The sequence below is a fragment of the Myxine glutinosa genome, chromosome 4, assembly GCF_964187855.1.
Source record: "Myxine glutinosa chromosome 4, kmMyxGlut1.1, whole genome shotgun sequence".
In the NCBI taxonomy this organism is placed as follows: Eukaryota; Metazoa; Chordata; class Myxini; order Myxiniformes; family Myxinidae; genus Myxine; species Myxine glutinosa.
The window spans coordinates 152,881,670-152,901,628 of NC_136264.1; the positions used below are offsets into that span (position 1 = coordinate 152,881,670).

The following is a 19,959-nucleotide window of genomic DNA, read 5'->3' on the forward strand; positions in this document are numbered from 1 at the left end:
GCGTGGAATGTTGCTCATAATGAGGTGCAATCTACAATACGTAGCGATTGCAATGAGCTTGTAGCTTTGGCAACGTATGCAGACTGTACTGGATCCCAATTTAGTCATTACGGATGACGTCATTCAATTAGTCTTGATTATCTGTTTGGGAGTATCCAATACTGTACGGTATGTGCACTTTCAGAGGATCTGCCAGGATAGCTTAGAGATCCTGTCTACCTTAGGATAGCTTAGAGATCCTGTCTACCTCGGGTTCAAATCTTGACTCAGCTTTAACATGCCACCCTGGTGGTTCACATTAATGGGGGGCAGGGGTTGGGGTGCATCAAAGTGTGCGGGTGGAATAATCAGAAAAGATTCTGGCCAGGTCAGTCTTTTGGGACTGCCACCGGTAACATGTAACCCAGTGCTACCTGCCGCATGGTCGGATTGTCTGCGACTAAACAGACACCCCTCACTGTCTTTGCTGGTGGGGAGGGTGACTATGACACCCTGCCCGGAACAAACACAACACCTGATAAAGGGCAGATGACTTCCAGTATGGAACCAACGGCCATCCAGTAAGGAGATGGTCTCCTAAAAACACACACACACACATCTGGTTTGGACCGGTTCAAGTCATACCAAAGACTTTAAAATGGCACGTGCTGCTTCCTTGCTTGAAAAGGATAGAGCACGGACAATCCCCATCGGTTGGCATCCATGGGGAGGAGGAAATGACCGCTGAGTATGGTGAGAAAAGCAGCGCCATTGTTGTGCCCAGAGTATCCTGGGAAGTGACGGAACTTCCCCCAAGCTCGATGGCTGTGTTAGGTTTTTGTCTTGTCAGTATGTCCGTGTGTGTGTGTGTGTGTGTGTGTGTGTGTGTGTGTGTGTGTGTGTGTGTGTGTGTGTGTGTGTGTGTGTGTCCTAGCCCAAGAAAAAAAGAATAAAGAAAAGATCCAGGAAATCAGAAAGATCATTGATGAAGATGAGGAACAAGACTGGGCCAAAGCCACTGCCTGGGCCACTCCAGCTTTGACAGGGAGAGATGAGTAGATCCTGTTAAGACAAGCACGCTGACTCCGGGAGTGGAGGAAGTCAGTGATCCATGAGAGGAGGTGGCTTTGGATGCCATAGGCAGAGAGCTTGGATAGCCGGGCCAGGTACCATACTGCATCGAAAGCTCGAGATATGTCAACAAAGGCGGCCCTGACCTCATGTCTGACATCGAGAGCTTTCATACATTGTTGGGAGAGTTGAAGCAGAATGTTCAGGTAAGAATGACCAGGTCTGAATCCAACAGTCGTCTGGGTCTGTCGCAGAATGCCGAGGTCTTCCAGAAGAGTCTAGATTTTCCAGAAACCTCTCCGCCTACTTCTCAAGTGGGAAAGATAGTATTCGAGAAGTAGTTAGGGTAGGTTTGGGGAGTAATGATATTTTTCTGGAATATTGCTTTCGAATATTCTTCTGTCATTTTTCTGAAGCATACTGGGTAATCCAATACATAGTCATAATACTTGGTGCATTGGCTTCACATTATGTATCTCACCTGTGATTAGATCCCCCCCCCCCCCCCCCCACCCCAAAGTTTTGGAGTCATTCACATATTACGTATGCAGGATGGATGTACTCATCATGAATACACTGTGAATAAAAGAAAAATAAAGGGTAAAGGAGAACAAGAAGACTGAGGACAAGAGGAATGAAGTACAAAAGAGTTTGAGAGAAAGAATATAGAACAAGTGGGGAAGGGAGGGAACACATGGGAATGACGTTTCTGGAGTGGGTATCAAATGCTTGTGCACATCATGTGATAAATCATCCCTTACAGTGGAGCATATGGTGATCTTGGTGGATCAAAAGGCACTAAATAACATAAGGCAAGTACAGTATCTCTTTGGCCCCTATAATGTCAGTATTGTTGGTTCAGCAAATTTAAAGGGATATGGATTTTTGTTTTTCAAAATATCATAAAATGACCCCATGCAGTCATCTGTTATGAAAGCAACACCTAGTTAGCAAGGTTATGCTTGCTTGTGTCATCATTTGGAAGAAAACATCAGGTTAGCAGCAAGCTACAAACCATTAGTGTCTCCATGTTTGAAAGACTTTTGTAACAGGTTTTGAAGCATCAAGTTTGAAAGACATGTCATTGGGGATTGAAGTAATAAAAAGGGAAATCATAAAAGCCCCCCCCCCCCTCCATCTCCCCAAATACTTCAATAAAATGCCACCTCCCCACAAAATGCATGTGGAGCTAAGTTTGTGATGATGCCATCTAGAACGCCTCTCGTTTGTCTGAAATGTTCTCTGAAGCCCTCACTGTCTCTTTTATGATCTGCAGCAATAATCTCCCAGGAGGCTCCTCTTGGTTTTTGCTTTTATTTACTGTCGGCAATGATCTGCAGCAATAAATCTCCCAGGGGGCTCCTCTTGGTTTTTGGTCTGGACCCTTCCCCTGTGGTGCTACTTTAAAATACACGAGAACATAAAGCCCGTCGATGGCTGGACGCATGCAGGCACACCGAGACTGAGCTCCTTTATGTATTAGATATATACAGTGCCGTCAGGAAGTATTCACACCCCTTGACTTTTTCACATTTTGTTGTTCTAGCCTGAATTTACAATGGCTTAACATGGAAATGGTAGGTACCTACAAATCCACTCGAGGTACTACAATCACCTTATGAGGGTTATCCATTACTAAAAAGAGAAGTGGTTGATCCATATGTGTGTCCGTCACACTGGGTTCCTGCGGTCGTAGAATAATAAACATAGGGGCAATACCCCTGGCACTCACCTGATAGAATAAACAGTACACTGCACTGACGAAGGGTATTTAAAACCAATTTCAATGGTTGCTAGAAGAGAAGGCAGCATGTAGAATCATACTAACATAATCATAAGACTTTAGACAAACAAACAAACAAAATACCTATTTTGGGGGGCAACCTCCCTCACCCAACCCATATACTTCCTCACCCCAATTTTTCTAATGCCTTGAACAAACATTGGTACATCACGGGTGATGAAGGTTGTGGTGAAATTTCATGGAAATTGCGTGTGTAGTTTCAGAGAAAAAAGCAAATTCCTATTTGGGGGGTCAAATCTGGATCCTCTTTGACCCACGTAAACCCCCTTAAACCCCGACTTTTTTTTAATGGCGTGAACAAACTCTAGTCACAACACAACAAATATCATTTGTGCTAAGTTTGGTCACAATCCCTTCAGCGGTTTTGGAGAAGAAGTTGCAAGTGTTTACGGACTGACAGACAATGCACCATCGCAAAAGCTCCCCTGAACTTCCTTCCAGGTGAGCTAAAAATAAGACCACGGGTCCTGAAGCTCACCAGCATCAGGAGCAAGTCGATGACATCATAAAATATCAAAATTTTGTTCATGTGCAGAATCTGGTCATGGGATTGGTTGAATGGAAGCACTCTCAATGCTGATTACAGCGATACATGTTTAGAGGTCATGTTTTTTTTTACAGGTTACAGGTCATGTATTTTTTACAGGTTAAAGGTCGTTTTTTTACAGGTTACAGGTCATGTTTTTTTTTTACAGGTTTAATACAGGTCATGTTTTTTTTACAGGTTACAGGTCATGTTTTTTTTTACAGGTTAAAGGTCGTTTTTTTTACAGGTTACAGGTCATGTTTTTTTTTACAGGTTACAGGTCATGTTTTTTTTACAGGTTTAATATGGGTCATTTTTTTTACAGGTTACAGGTCATGTATTTTTTTTACAGGTTACAGGTCATGTTTTTTTTACAGGTTACAGGTCATGTTTTTTTTAAAGGTCATGTTTTTTTACAGGTTACAGGTCATGTTTTTTACAGGTTACAGGTCATGTTTTTTTCACAGGTTACAGGTCATGTTTTTTACAGGTTACATGTCATGTTTTTTTACAAGTTACATGTCATGTTTTTTACAGGTTACATGTCTTTTTTTTACAGGTTACAGGTCATGTTTTTTACAGGTTACATGTCGTGTTTTTTACAGGTTACATGTCATGTTTTTTACAGGTTACATGTCATGTTTTTTTACAGGTTACATGTCATGTTTTTTACAGGTTACATGTCATGATTTTTACAGGTTACATGTCATGTTTTTTACAGGTTACATGTCATGTTTTTTACAGGTTGCATGTCATGTTTTTTACAGGTTACAGATCATGTTTTTGGCTGAGGGTATAGCTGTGCTGCTGAGGCAATATCCGAAAAAAGACTTGTGTCGATCAATCATAATATTACCTGCTTTAAAAGTCTTTCCAGAATGGAAGAAAATGAAACACAACCTTGAGCTTTAATGTAGACGTCCCAACTGTACGACAGCAGGAACCCTTTAGAGTAAAGCATCACGGACACAGAATGAGCACACAAAATTATATATAGATAGACTTATTGAAGCAATAGAAAAATATATAAAAGTACATGGAAGGAGCACACCGCCAACACCAACCAAAACAACAATTGCATGTTATAAAATAACAGTTTTCCACGAATTGCCCACCTTCATTTACATCCTCATTGAGATTCACAGATAGACAGAAAATATGTTTGTGAGGTACAACTTGCTGTCTTCTGATTAAATCCGTCAGCGAAGCGACAGGTAGCCACACCTCGGAATACTGGCAGCTAACCCTCAAGCTTAAGTTAGTTTAAGACACATTCCTAAGAAGTATCGGTAATCCACTTTCGTTTCAATAAAATTAAAATCAAGGCAATGCATTTTGAGTCAAGTTTTCACAGTCAACAGCAAATTCTTTGATTTCAGGTCACACAAACATTTTAAAATATATTTTGAGTTATGTTTTGACAGTTGCTAACAACTTCTTTGATTTTTTTTAACGAAAAACAGATTTCAAAAATATTATGAGCAGTAAACACTGAAAAAACAGAACTTCAACTTGAACAAAATCTCCGACCTTTTTTTTTTTTTCTTAATGAAAAAAAACAAAAACATTTCATAGTTGTAATGCAATAACTTCATCATCAAATTTGATTTTATGATCAAAGCTCTAATTAGTTGTCAACACTGAGTATACTAGCAAGATGCCCTTGCCTGCATGGGATTCTAAATGGGTAGGGATGGTGGTAGCAAAAATGCAAACGGAATCTTCTGTCATTGAGCCGGTAAGCTGGGACCAACAATTCACACTTATTGCCACATCGGACGCAATTAAAATGCCCTAATGGCGACGAAGTGCTCCATTTGAAACTTTGTTCAATATATGTAGCTTTTCGATGCCAATATGGTTCGTTATAAAAAAAAACTGTAATGGTATCAAAGCCAGTGATTGCAAATTAATAGTAAGTAGAAGATAGTAGGATTATTATTTGCCATAAAAAGGTGACTGCATCTTCAACCAGCTTTAAGGCTCATTGTGAGAAAGGTGTCTTTACAGCAAAGTACCAAAATGGTTGTCTTGAGGAATGGTGTTGGTGTATTAACTTTCAACACTAAAAATGTATGTATCTATCAATCATAAACAGTTGAGCTTGTGCAAGATAAATTTTCAGTGAAAACTGCAGGGGCTTCTCACTTCGCATGAATCACAGCGAGAAAGACATTTGAACCGTTGGGGCTGCGTCATACAATTTATTTGGAATGGTATATTAGACCTTTGGATTGATGTCACAATTGCCCTTGTCCCAGCTCAGAAAAAGCACCGGTGATGGAACATACATATAAAAATGGATAATTTCAATTAATTGAGAAATAAGGAAACTATTTTGCATCGCTCTAATCTCTTTTGATCAAGAAACAGTAAATTTACGTCTTCACAAAAGTGTATTGAATATAAAATAATATCCTATAATGCCACCTTAACCGATCCTAATGAAAAGTTTTTCAGACATCTGGGGAAATGAATAGAGCGATTTCCTTTTCAGAGAGAATATTTTAAAATACATGTTTTGCTGCACACAAGTAGGGGAAAGGTAGAGGTGATTGATTTACAGATACTTCTTTGCCATTTTGTACAAACTATTTGTCATTAATTTACATATTTGTATGTAAGGAGTGGTTATCCAAAAACGTTTGATTTGAAGCTTCGATCGGCAGCTTAGTTGAACGGCTACTTTCACATGTCCGAGGCTATTTTGTTTAGAAATCAAAGTGAAAATCTTGCAAATATTACAAATGTTTATGCTCTATTTCCCACATTTCCACCAGCCCCCCAAAAATCAATTTCAGAACCACAATGTTGAAAAGAAAACAAAATAGCAACCCACAAACCTCAAAAAAGCAATATTTGGCAAATACATTTTATAGGTCCGATTGCAAGCAGATCCTCATCAACATTTTATCACCTCATTAACTGCAGATAACATGTTTCCACATTTACATGAGCAAAAAATGAAATGAGCAATATAAGGGAAATGGCATTTCATTAAAATTCAGCAGAACTGCTGCAGAAAATTGTGAGATGCAGGAATAACAACGTTCAGGATTGGCAGAGAATCCTTTGGACCCCGTCCGAAGATGGTCATCGAGTGAAGGTGCACCATCAAAGTTCATCCTTCATCTGCAATCGGTAAAATAATCCATAAACACAACTATGTGTTCAACATTTATAAAAACAATGGAAGTCAGCAATGTCTGGTCAGTATTGAATGGCTTAATGACAATTTGAATGGTCCAAGAAAACATTTTGAACCATCAATACTGTTTTTCAGTACCTAACAATAAATGCTATAATTTCAAAACAGCATAACAAACAGTGGACACTTATCTAAAATAACCCTATTTATGAACATCTTTTTGTTTGGTTGTGCCTCATGGACAGCCCAAGGACGTCACTTAGAGAGGGAAGAGGGCATCCAATGGGGAGTAACTTTTCATGACAAAAAACATGGGCACATCAGATTTTGAATCGGGACGCGGCAGTGGGGTGTGCCCAAGGGGCTGACTATAAAAAGCCCACTACACACACGTGACTGACTTTATTTTCCGGGCAACGCCAGGTGACTCTGCTAGTTTTATATATCATCAACAATGTTGATCTCATTGTGGCACGGTCTTCTATTACTAAAAGGAGAAGCATCCATGTGTCCATCATGCTTTATTCTAAACTCTAAAGGGATGCTGCCATCATGGAATAATATATATATATATATATATATATATATATATATATATATATATATATATATATATATATATATATATATAAATATATAAATAAATATATATATAAATATATATATATATATATATATATATATATATATATATATATATATATATATATATATATATATATATATATATTGGAAAGCTAATAATCGATTTAATTGGAACAAAAATTAATGTCAAAAAAGGAGCACACACAAAATTATATTTACGTACAAAATATAATAATACTTCTGAAAGTAATATAAATATATATAATAGTTCATGGAAGGAGTGCATGAACTACAACAACAACATGAACTACAACAACCACAGCCATGACGTCAGCAGCAGCAACAACACCACCAACAACTACGTTTATTTTTAAAATCCTTTTTTCACGCATTTCGCTTCCTTTTACATCCTCATTGAGACTCAGATAGATACGTATGCAATATGTTTGTGAAATGTAACATGCCATCTTTGGATTAAAATCGTCAGCAACGTGGACAGGTAGGCATGACCAATGACTGACACACCAAGAGTATATGTCAGAATAATAAAAAACAGAATAAAGATTCACTAATTATAACAATCCCCCTCCAATTGTAATATTTTGTCTTTAATAGAATGAAGGAAAGAGAATAACTAAAGTCATTTTAAAAAAAGCAACCAATGATTTTCATTCATATAAGATGGCTCATCTTATATGGCTCAAATGGCTCAAATTGATGGCTCAAAAACATCTAGGCTAAGGGGGAATCTACAAGAAGTTCGGGTAAAGGGTGGTGAGGTTTACTGAAACTAAACAAATATGAGAGAAAGAGAGAAATATGGGGAAGAAGTGGGACAGATGGGGATCACATTTGGAAAGAGCGAGGGAAAGAAAGAGGGGAAAAGGGGCAGGATGCCGGGAGAAGAAAGTTGCAAGAAAAGTGAGACTATACTTCTTGCAAGTAGTTATTCCTTTCCTCGATCTAAGAGGATTAATTTGCAGAGGAGTAATTTGTTCAATCAAACAGCTGCACAAAAGTAAGGAAATGGGTGTCAAGCAATAGAGGGGTCCATGTGCTATGCCCCCACTGTTCTCAAGACAACAATAACAACTAAGCGTGCTCAATGGCCCAGGTGGACTTCTTGCTGATATCATCCTCACCACCAGTTTGCTACACGCATCTCGTCTTCAGTGAAGTTTGGGCTTGCCACAGCTCGGATCTCCGCACTTAACATGGGGCGGACATATTTTGCTGTGCATTTGTGGTGCAAATGTGCTCGGAACCCAAATGGTATGGCAGGCAAGTGGAGGGTCATGTCGATCTGTAGGAAGTTATGGGGAGGTTAGCGCACTTTTGTGCTTCCTGTTCGTGGGGTTTGAAGATGGGGGTGCAAGGCACATCAACGTCCGTACCTCCCTCGTACTGTTTGGCTGTTGACGACAGTTTTGAATGTAAAGGCAGAGTCGTGGGCATTTGCTGTGGTTGTGTGGTGAAGGTCTGAATCTGTGGGATGGTGGTTGAGCTTGGTGGTTAATAAAAGTGCAAGGTGGGTTGCTGTATCTTCTTGTGGAGGTAGTTGTGGTATGGTGGTGTGGAGATGGTTGGGAGGTTAATAGCAGTTAGTGGTAGTCGATGCGGTTGCCTATAGTGGTGGTGACTGTTGGGAATTGGCGTGGGAATTTGAACATCGTTCTGGCGCAAATCTGCAAATGAGCTGCTTGAGCTCCATGGTGATTCGATGGGGGTAGCGCTTTGTTTTAAAGATGAATAAAGATAGAGAGAGAAAATCCTTAGCGAATCCAACACAATGCATATTGACCCGTGAAACCCACTACACAGAAGGGAGGGATATCTGAACATTTAATAAGGAAATAACTAAGTCGGTAACCTGTTTGGTGGGTGCCGTTGCTTTGGAGAATGCTGGTTTGCAGAACTGCAACAATATCTTCGAAGAATAACTGTCCAGTTATAGAACAAAATAGCAAACATACAAAACCAGGCTTTTCACCAAGGTCTTTGGAAGCAAAAAAAACTGTTTTTGACTGAGCAAGGATATGGGGACAGATAGAGCAAGAGAGTTTGAGGGATTCAAGGAGAGCAGCAGAGTCAGAGGTTCCAGGACATTTGAAGAGAGTTGAATGGGAGATTTGGACACACCACAATGCATACATTCATCTAAAAAAAAAAGCCTTTAAATGCAGATTGGCGCATGCGAACAGAATTTGATGGCTGTTGGAGAGCTTAAGCATCAGCTGAACAATCAGTGTCGGGAGGAGAGAGTTTGTGAGGTAGGGATGAAATGATAACCTGGAAGGGGTAAGGGAGGGGATAATGGAATTCTGAAAGGGAGTAGGCAGCAGAGGAGTGGAAGTTTCAATGGAGTGGCAGAGGGGGGTGGGGGGGGGGATCAAATATTGAAGAGGTGAGACAAAAGGGGAGGAGAAGTAAAAGTGGTGGGTGGGGAAGAGTTTGAGGTTGACGCCTGAAAGGGAAGATGCGGAGGGGAAGGACCTTAAGCATGAAGTCGGAAGAATTCACATGTGCATGGATATGGGATATACGACAAACACCTATGAGAATAACAGAATGGGAGGAGGACACATGGATGACTCATAACTAGGTAATCATGGGCAGGAACAAAGAGTTTAATTTCACTTCCATCGAGGATGAAAATACCAATAACGTTTGTGCCACTATTCAAGCATCACCGTAGTTATGTAAGTTTCAACAACATTTGAATAGCTCCTTTTGAATATCCATCAAATGAATGATGATGGTGTTGAGATGGAAGGGCAGTCTATAAGGAGCATGCATACAGTATAATATTGCTCACCTGGTGTTTCCGGTGGCAAGTGCAAGGAAAAAGGTCATCTTTGGGTTGTTCCACGAGTTCCATTCCCTGTCGAATTTTTGGCACAGAGGTGTGCCGTTTTGCATAAGCCTGAAGAAGAGTCAATAACGATTTAAAATACAATCATGGAAAATAACAAGGATCAAAATACACTTACGACATTGAGCAGTACTGTGCAAAAGTATCCCATTTGTATCACAAATTTGTAATTTCTCTCTGGCAGGTAACATGAAGGCACATCATGCCCAATAAATTACATCAAACTCGTTGAGATTCAAAATAATAGTTTTACACAAAGAAGGCAATTCCCAGAGAGAAATATCCCACAAAACAGATATTCCCAGTTTAGACATTCAAGCAACAATACGATAGAGAGTGGCTTGGAAGGTCAAAGTTTGTCCAAGAAACACCCTTTTGTTTGTCTCTCCTCGGTGAAAGACACATGAAAACCCGCTTGGAGTTTGCAAAAAAGCACCTAAAGGACTCTCAGACTGTGAGAAACAAGATTCTGTGGTCTGATGAAACCAAGATTTAACTGTTTGGCTTCCGTCTGGCCACTCTGCCATAAAGCCCAGATCGGTGGAGTGTTGCGGTGATGGTTGTCCTTCTGGAAGTTTCTCCCATCTCCACACAGGATCTCTGGAGCTCAGCCAGAGTGACCATCGGGTTCTTGGTCACCTCTCTTACCAAGGCCCTTCTCCCCCGATTGTTCAGTTTGGCCGGGCGGCCAGCTCTAGGAAGAGTCCTGGTTGTTCCAAACTTCTTCCATTTAAGAATTATGGAGGCCACTGTGCTCTTGGGAACCTTCAATGCAGCAGGAATTTTTTTGTAGGCTTCCCCAGATCTGTGCCTCGACATAATCCTGTCTCTGAGCTCTGCAGGTAGTTCCTTCGACCTCATGGCTTGGTTTTTGCTCTGATATGCATTGTCAGCTGTGAGACCTCATATAGACAGGTGTGTGCCTTTCCAAATCATGTCCAATCAATTGAATTTACAATAGGTGGACTCCAATCAAGGTGGAGAAACATCTCAAAGATGATCAAGAGAAATGGGAGGCACCTGAGCTAAATTTCAAGTGTCATAGCAAAGGGTATGAATACTTATGTCAATGTGATATTTCAGTTTTTTTCTTTTTAATAAATTTGCAAAACTTTCTAAAATCCTGTTTTCTCTTTGTCATTATGGGGTATTGAGTGTAGATTGATGAGGGGAAAAATGAATTTAAACGATTTCAGCATAAGGCTGCAACATAACAAAATGTGAAAAAAGTGAAGGGGTCTGAATACTTTCTGAATGCACTGTACATGTAAATATATGTATGCTCACCTCTAAAAGGCTCTGATAATAGCAGAATATCTGCTCAGACATCAGATTATTTCGAATGAACTCCTGGCCCTCTTTGGCAATCTTCTGCACCTGTGGCAAATACAATTTAAGTTACATCCGAACAACAAAATAAATAAAAGCACACCATGAGAATCGTTTTGAAATACATGTCCCGTACCGGTCCCAATGAATGTCATAATGAATCATAATAAAGCTATGTACCAAGTTTCTGTTGAATAATGTCAAAGTGTATGGGGAAAAAGTCTGGAAAACAACAGGTGTGACGGACAGACAGAGAGCAAACCTATAGTCCCCTCGTGTAACCAGTAGGGGACAAATAATGGGGGGAAAAAAAAAAATCAGAAAAAAAGAACAAGAACCCAGATGAAAAAATTCAATAATCTTGTGATTTACACTATCAAGATAACTAATCTAGATGTACGAAGTTCAACAAGTGACCAGAGCTCACCCTGTCACTCAGGAAGTCTAATCCAACAAATGCAGCAATCTATTTACAGGGTCCGTCACTGAAAGATGTTCAGTCTCTTGAACTCCAGGACCTTAATATCAGGTACAACCTTCAGAGCTGACGATATAGCGAAGCTGGCCTTCAAAGAAAACCGCAGACTGGGCTTCAGCAGTTGTTCTGAATTATACCTTGAATAGGCGGAAGTATTTACAGCCTAAAAGTCCTTTGTGGAGTACTGCTCTCGCTCAATGGAGTGTTTGTCTCATCTGTAGGTTTGGCTTCACTGCATCATACACGTGAATTATTGGGAATCTAAAACTCCTAACATTATTGACATGTCATACCATGAGGTCAAAGTACAAACCATGTTGCTTTCACATCACAGACAGGTTGTCGGCCTGTTGTTTTTTTTTAACCGCATTTCCTCTGATCCTTCTCCTTCTGCTCTCAGCCCTGCCACCCTTCCCAGCTACATCAGGACACACACGTTCTTCTAGTTACCCCGTTCTGATTAAACTCCCAAAATCCAGGCTAACAACACAGCACTCTTCTGTTCCTCCATTCTCCATGCTGGAGGAGGTTCAATTCCACTCTTGTCACCAGGGCTTCAGGTTGGCAGTACACAAGTTTGATGTAAGTACCTTCAGCTGTCCTCATGTATCCAATTTTTGCCTGACATGACCGCTGACCTTTGATGCCGAAATCTAATCAGTTCATCTTTTCATCACAATAATATATAGTTGCACCAAGTTTGGTCAAAATCCCATTACTGGTTCACAAGTTAGCGCAATAACAGAATTTTTACCTGACAGGACTTCTGAGCTTTGACTTCTTGACTCCATAATCTTATCAGTTCATCTTTACATCATTATGCATACTTGTAGCAAGTTTGACTTAGTTCCCTTCAGCCATTCTTAAGTTAGTCACTGATTGCGGCTGAGATGTTGTTGCTCCGAGACGTTTCCACTTCACAATAACAGCACGTGGCTGGATGGTACCAGCAAATTTGACCTCAATTTAACAAGAAAAACCTGTTACAGCAACTGACCTTTGACCTCTTGATGCAGAAATCTCATCAGTTGATCTTTGCATCATAATTTATACTTATATCAAGTTTAGTCAAAATCTCATCACTGGTTCACAAGTTATCTCGGTAATAGAATTCTTATCTAATATGACCTCTGACCTTTGACCTCGTGACCCCAAAATCGAATCAATTCATCTTTACATCATTATACATACCTGTACTAAGTTTGACTTAGATCCCTACAGCCGTTCTCAAGTTATCGCAGTAACAAAAACCTATCACGGATGCATGGACAGCTGGACGGACAACCCGAAACCATAATGCCTCCGGCGACTTTGTTGGCGAAGGCATCAAAAAAAATCGAAATTTAAATCAGGATCTAATAAGCAAATAGGAGTGGTCCTATTTAAGCACACATTACCAGACCCAAATGATACGTATGAAGTATATATATATATATATTATATATTATATATATATATATATAATATATATTATATATATATATATATATATATATATATATATATATAATATATATATATATATATATATCTATATATATATATATATATATATATATATCTATATCTATCTATATCTATATCTATATATAATATATATATATATAATATATATATATATCTATATATATATCTATATATATATATATATATCTATATATATATTTATATCTATATAGATATATAATATATATATATATATATATATATATATATATATATATATATATATATATATAATATATATAATATATATATATATATATATACATACATATATATAATAATAATAATAAATTTATTTTATATAGCGCTTTTCAAGAAGCCCAAAGGCGCTTTGGCAGAGTACAAACAACAAGTGCAAAAAGACAAAAATCAATAGGTAAATAATCAAAGCAAAAGGAAGGAGCAGGAGAAGAGATAGTCAGGGGTTAAATGCTGTGGGTTAAATGTTGAATGCAGTGTTGAACAGGTGGGTCTTGAGTGATGTTTTGAATGTGGTGAGTGAGGAGGAGTCTCTGATGGTGTGAGGTAGTGAGTTCCAGAGGGTGGGAGCAGCGATGGAGAAGGCCCTGTCCCCCCAGGTTCTGAATTTGGTCCGGATGGGGGGGGGGGGGGGGGGGGGAAGTCAGGAGGTTGGTACCAGCAGAGCGGAGGTTGCGGGTGGGAGTGTGTCTGGAGAGGAGGTCAGTCAGGTAGAATGGGGCCAGGTTATGGAGGGCTTTGTAGGTCAAGAGGAGGATTTTGTACTGGATTCTCTGGGGGATGGGGAGCCAGTGAAGCTTATAAAGGACGGGGGTGATGTGGTCACGGGTCCAGGAATGGGTGAGTAGACGGGCAGCGGAGTTCTGAATGTATTGGAATTTATTGGTGATTATTGAGGGTGAACCATAGAGGAGGCTGTTGCAGTAGTCCAGACGGGAGGTGATGAAGGCGTGGATGAGGGTTTCTGCAGCCGTGGAGGAGAGGGATGGACGGAGACGGGCGATGTTTTTCAGGTGAAAGAAGGCCGTCTTTGTGATCTGTTTAGTGTATTTGTCGAAGGGGAGGGTTTGGTCAAAGATGATGCCAAGATTCCGGATGTGGGGAGGTGGATACTGGGAAACCGTCGATGTTGAGGGCAAAGTTGTGAATCGAGGCTCGTGAAAGAGCTAACATTTATTTCACAAACAAATCAACCAGACAAACAAAATATATAAAAGAGGGAGCGGAAGACAAGATGGGGAGAGAAGGGGAAGCACACAAACACAACATTTGAGAGTAGGGAGAAGTGTGGGAGGGAGAGGGCTTGGGGGGAGGAGGCGTGGGAAGGGGGGGGGGCGGGGGGGAGGTATAAAACACAAGGAGACCAAGGACTGCCAGGACAGACGTTGGTGTAGTGAAAATGTATCAAAGTTGAACCCAGGTGTGATGCTCACTTAAACCACTGAGAGGCGTCTATAAAACCTCGGACGTCCGAGACTTCGGGCCACTCCTGCGACATTATTCTATGACATGTAGACTCGGATGGTACGTACCCGCTGATATTCCAGGCTTGCTTGCATTGACTAATATAATCGATCCTTCCTATATGATGCCAAGATCCTGATATATATTGCATGATTGTATTATACAGGATGATGCCGGAGATCTGATTGTTATTAAACCTACCTATGGGACAAAGTTGTGGACTTGATTGATTCTCACAACACTTAATAACAATTAGTCTCACCGTCCACTCGAGGACAAGAGGTGAACATGGCGGGACACAGGATGATCCAGGTGCCGCAATTCTCCGCCGACCCACAAGCAGTGGATGCAGGCTCGGAGCTGACACATTGGCTAAAGTCCCTGGACAATCAGTTCAGAGCCCAGGACGCCGATGTCACTGATGAAACAAAATTACAGGTACTGCAGACTAAAGTACACCATACCGTCTACAGGGGAATCGAACAGTGTACGACATTCAATGCAGCGGTGGCGGAGCTAAAACGTATTTACATTAAGAAGCGAAGCGTGGTCTATTCCCGGCATCTGCTTGCAAAGCGGACTCAACAGCCCACAGAGACGCTAGACCACTACGCACAAGAGCTGCGACGTCTGCTCGCTGATAGTGCCCAGGAGGTACGGACACACGAGCAAGTACAGGACGACCTTGTACGCGATTCTTTTGTCTCAGGAATCAGCTCTTCAACCGTTAGACAGAGGCTTCTGGAAGTTGAGGACTTGACGTTTACGGAGGCTTTACGGCTGGCTCACGTCTACACTTCAGCTCGTGAACAATCTGACTCCTACGATCATACGCGCGTCACTGCGGGGATTTCTCGTCAAGCCCGACCGGAGAGAGCTACCGCCGAGGACACGGAAGCCGACACGGCATCACTGCCGGAACCCCTGGCCTCTCCTGAGGAGGACCCTGATTCTGGCTTGGCGGCAGCCGCAGCTGCGAGTCCAAAGCCCGGACGAAACGCTACGTGCTACTTCTGCGGGAATCGACAACATCCCAGGTCAGCTTGCTCGGCTCGGGAAGCGATATGTCATCTGTGTTCAACAAAAGGGCATTTTGCAAAAGTTTGCCGAAAAGCTGCGCGGGGTAAACGAACTCGCGCGACAATGAATGTGCTTATCGCCGGGCCAAGAGGCCGAGCACGGAGCGGGGCACCTCACCCGCCTTTGATGAGCGGCACACCTCCTCGTGGGCCCCTGGCTGCGCGCTCGACCTTGGTGAGATTCAACGGGCCGCCAAAACAAATGGCGAAAATACGACCGAACGCGGAGCAACTGTCCTTGGCTGGTATCCGAACGTCTCATGATGGCTTTGAGACTCACCGCGTGACTCTAGCACCATCCGAAGGCTGCTCATACTAACTACAAGCTCCCGTTTTGGCACGGAAGACTGCAGATGGCTTTCAAACTACGCGCTTGACACGAGCGCCCTCCGGAGGCTGCTCGAACAAACGGAGAACTGTAGCTGGCGTTGGATCTACACGCGAGGCGCGATCGTCTTGCTCTGATGGCTCGGCATCTGCCGGACCTCCTGGCCTGGCTCAGGCCATCATCCCACTTATGATCGAGGGAATTTTTGCACGGGCTCTAATCGATACAGGGTCCACAGATAGTTATATCGATCATCGACTGGTGCAAAAACATGGATGGCCGATCCTCGGGACATGCCGTCGGATCTTTATGGCCTCCCAAGGGCTTAGGCTCAACACAAAAGGGGAATGTCGATTGAAGCTTGTGATAAAGGGACGAATGTTTCCAGATGTACATCTCATGGTCTTACCTGTATTATGTGCTGATATCTTGTTAGGACATGATTTTCTTAAGCTACATGGACGTTTGGAAATGGATTTTGGTGGTACTGATACGCTGGCTGTTTGTGCACTCGCAGGGATGGAAATGGAGTCTCTGTCGCTGTTCCCCAATATGACCACGGACTGCACACCTGTAGCGGTAAAATAACGGCGCTACTCCCGAGCTGACGCGCAATTCATTGCGGAAGAAACAGCCCAGCTCTTAAAGGAAGGTATCATAGAACCTAGCCGGTCGCCGTGGCGGGCACAGGTCTTAGTGGTGTGAAGTGAAGCGCATCGAAAACGTATGGTAATCGACTATTCGCAGACGATTAATCGATTTACACAGCTGGACGCCTACCCCCTTCCGGGAATGGACGCCCTGGTTCGACAGGTTGCCCAGTACTCACTCTATAGCACTCTCGATCTACGTAGTGCGTATCATCAGATCCCCATCTCCGGGGCTGACAGCATCTATACCGCCTTTGAATCGGGTCAAAGGTTATACCAGTTCACCCGACTACCTTTTGGGGTGACGAACGGGGTTTCCTGTTTTCAGAGGGCTATGGATGACCTCATCACTAAGGAGAACTTAACCGATGTCATTGTATATCTGGACAATCTTACGGTTTGCGGGCATGACCAGGAGCATCATGATGCGAATCTGAAGCGCTTCCTCGAGGTCGCGCAGAGGTATCGCCTAACCATGAATGAGGCTAAGTGTCGTTACTCCATGCGCACGATAGATCTTCTGGGGTACACCGTGACCCACGGCTCTGTTGCTCCTGATAAGGAGCGTCTGCGACCTTTGCTCGATATGGCCTCGCCCCGCGATCGAGCTTCGCTGAAGCGTGCTCTCGGGCTGTTCGCCCATTATTCCAAGTGGGTGCAAAATTTCTCCGTGAAACTCCGCCCACTTGTGGCCTGCGACGCGTTCCCCATGAGCCCAGCCGCCTTGGCTGCCTTTCGTGGCCTTAAGTCCGACATCGCTGGCGCTGCTGTGGCGACGATCGACGAGAGCAAATCTTTCGTCTTAGAAAGTGATGCATCTGATCATGCGATAGCGGAGCCTCTCTCCCAGGGGGGGCGCCCTGTGGCTTTCTTTTCGCGGACTCTCACCTCCGCTGAGCGGAGGCATTCGTCTGTTGAAAAGGAAGCGTACGCGATCGTCGAGTCGATTAGGCGATGGCGCCCGTACTTGCTCGGGCGATGCTTCCAAATTATCACGGACCAACAGAGCGTGGCGTTTATGTACGACACCTTACATGCCCAACGCATTAAGAATGAGAAAATCACTCGCTGGTGTATCGAACTCGCCGACTTCTGCTACACCATCAAATATCGCTCGGGGAAGGATAACCTGGTCGCCGACGCCCTATCGAGGCCGGCTACGTGTGCGGGTCTTATAACTTTGGAGGGTCTGCACGCTTTGCACGACACTATGTGTCATCCTGGGGTGACGCGTTTCGCTAATTTTGTGCGTTGTGGTAATCTGCCGTACCCGGTTGAGGACATCCGCCGGGTCTGCCGCGACTGCACTGTATGTGTGGAACTCAAACCGCGTTTTTACAACCCTCCCATGGGGACGCTGGTTAGGGCTACTAGACCGTGGGAGAGATTGGCGATGGATTTCAAAGGATCGCTGCCGGTGTCGAGTAACTCTCGTTATCTGCTCACTATCGTTGATGAGTACTCGCGATTCCCTTTCGCTTTCACGTGCGCAGATATGACGGCTGCCACGGTCATACGGTGCCTGCAGAATTTGTTTTCTATGTTTAGGTATCCGGCCTACGTGCATACAAATCGTGGTGTGGTGTTCCTGTCCCAGGAAGTGAGGAGCTTCTTGCTCCAACATAATGTCGCTTCGAGTTATACCACTCCGTACAGACCACAGGCGAATGGGCAGGTCGAACGCTTCAACGGGATCATATGGAGGGCCGTCATGCTAAGCCTCAGGACCCTCGGCCGGGGCCTAGATAAATGGGCTTGGTCACTACCTGCGGCGCTGAACTCGATCAGGGCTCTACTATGTACGGCCACAAACCAGACTCCTCACGAAAGGCTGTTCCACCACCCTAGAAGCTCGGGTAGTATCCGATCTTTACCCAGTTGGCTCGCTGAGCCGGGGCCGGCCTATCTCAAACGTGCGGTTCGCACGAGCAAGTACGATCCCTTAGTGGATAAGGTGCAGGTACTCCAGGCTAATCCCGAGCATGCTCGCGTGATGACGGCAGATGGACGTGAGTCCACTGTCTCCGTACGCCATCTCACCCCTTGTGGGGTCATCGACCCTTATAGGGATATCCACGAACCGATTTACGAGTCTATGGACTCTCCCGAAGCTCCGCCTATGGAGCATCTGCCGTCCCTCCCATCGCCAGATACACCCCTGCCTGAAGGCACTGAGGTGCCCCCTCCGACGCCTGCCTCCAGCGGCTACTCCGATGCAGGGGACTCTGGGCTTGGGGATGTCGTACCCGGTAGTTTCCGGACCCGAGCTGGCAGGGCAATTCGCGGCCCTGACCTCTACGGATGGACCGACTGACATGGATTGACATCACTAATCAATTAATGCTGACGCACGCTTGAGTCCTGCGTAGCGGCAGTGTAGTTCTAACGGCGGAGAGAATGTAGTGAAAATGTATCAAAGTTGAACCCAGGTGTGATGCTCACTTAAACCACTGAGAGGCGTCTATAAGACCTCGGACGTCCGAGACTTCGGGCCACTCCTGCGACATTATTCTATAACATGTAGACTCGGATGGTACGTACCCGCTGATATTCCAGGCTTGCTTGCATTGACTAATATAATCGATCCTTCCTATATGATGCCAAGATCCTGATATATATTGCATGATTGTATTCCACAGGATGATGCCAGAGATCTGATTGTTATTAAACCTACCTATGGGACAAAGTTGTGGACTTGATTGATTCTCACAACAGTTGGTATTTCAAAAAAGTGTAGGATTTGGGGTGAAATTAGCGGGGGTAGAAAAGCTCAAGGTTTTGGATGGGGGAAGATAAGAGATGGTGGTGAACAGCTGTTTTAAAGACCTGGAGGGTGGAGTGGGATTGAAGAGAGTGAGGGAGTTTGTTCCAGAGGCGGGAGAAAAGAGGAATGAAGGAGTGAAGGTGAGCAGAGAGTCTTGATTTTGGCAGTTTAACCATAAGAGGGTTGCAGGCAGATCTTGTGCGACCTGTAGGGAATATTTGGGGGACAGAGCCCAGAGAGAGCTGGGGGGCGGGGCAAGGCCAGAGAAGAGTCGGTAGAAGACGGAAAGACCACCAACCTGCCTGCGGTGAGTGAGTGAAAGGCCCTTGGAGTTAGCTTCATCACGGGAGATTCCAATGATTCTGAACGCTTTGGTTTCAACAGCGTGAAGACAAGC

General features: G+C 43.4%; 1 protein-coding gene across 4 annotated transcripts in view; it reads right to left on the reverse strand.

Annotated features, from left to right (window-relative positions):
- Window positions 1–4,269: 4,269 nt before the first annotated feature.
- The window catches only part of POGLUT2 (protein O-glucosyltransferase 2), a 79,234-nt gene continuing 63,544 nt past the window's right edge, over window positions 4,270–19,959 (reverse strand). For all 4 annotated transcript variants that reach the window (XM_068113850.2, XM_068113851.2, XM_068113852.2 and 1 more), the window contains exons 9-11: window positions 11,273–11,362; window positions 9,929–10,036; window positions 4,270–6,512 (exon numbers count right to left, since the gene is read on the reverse strand). In XM_068113850.2, coding sequence (XP_067969951.1) covers window positions 6,495–6,512; window positions 9,929–10,036; window positions 11,273–11,362 — 216 coding nt within the window. In that variant the 3' untranslated portion in view covers window positions 4,270–6,494. The remainder of the gene's footprint in view (window positions 6,513–9,928; window positions 10,037–11,272; window positions 11,363–19,959) is intronic.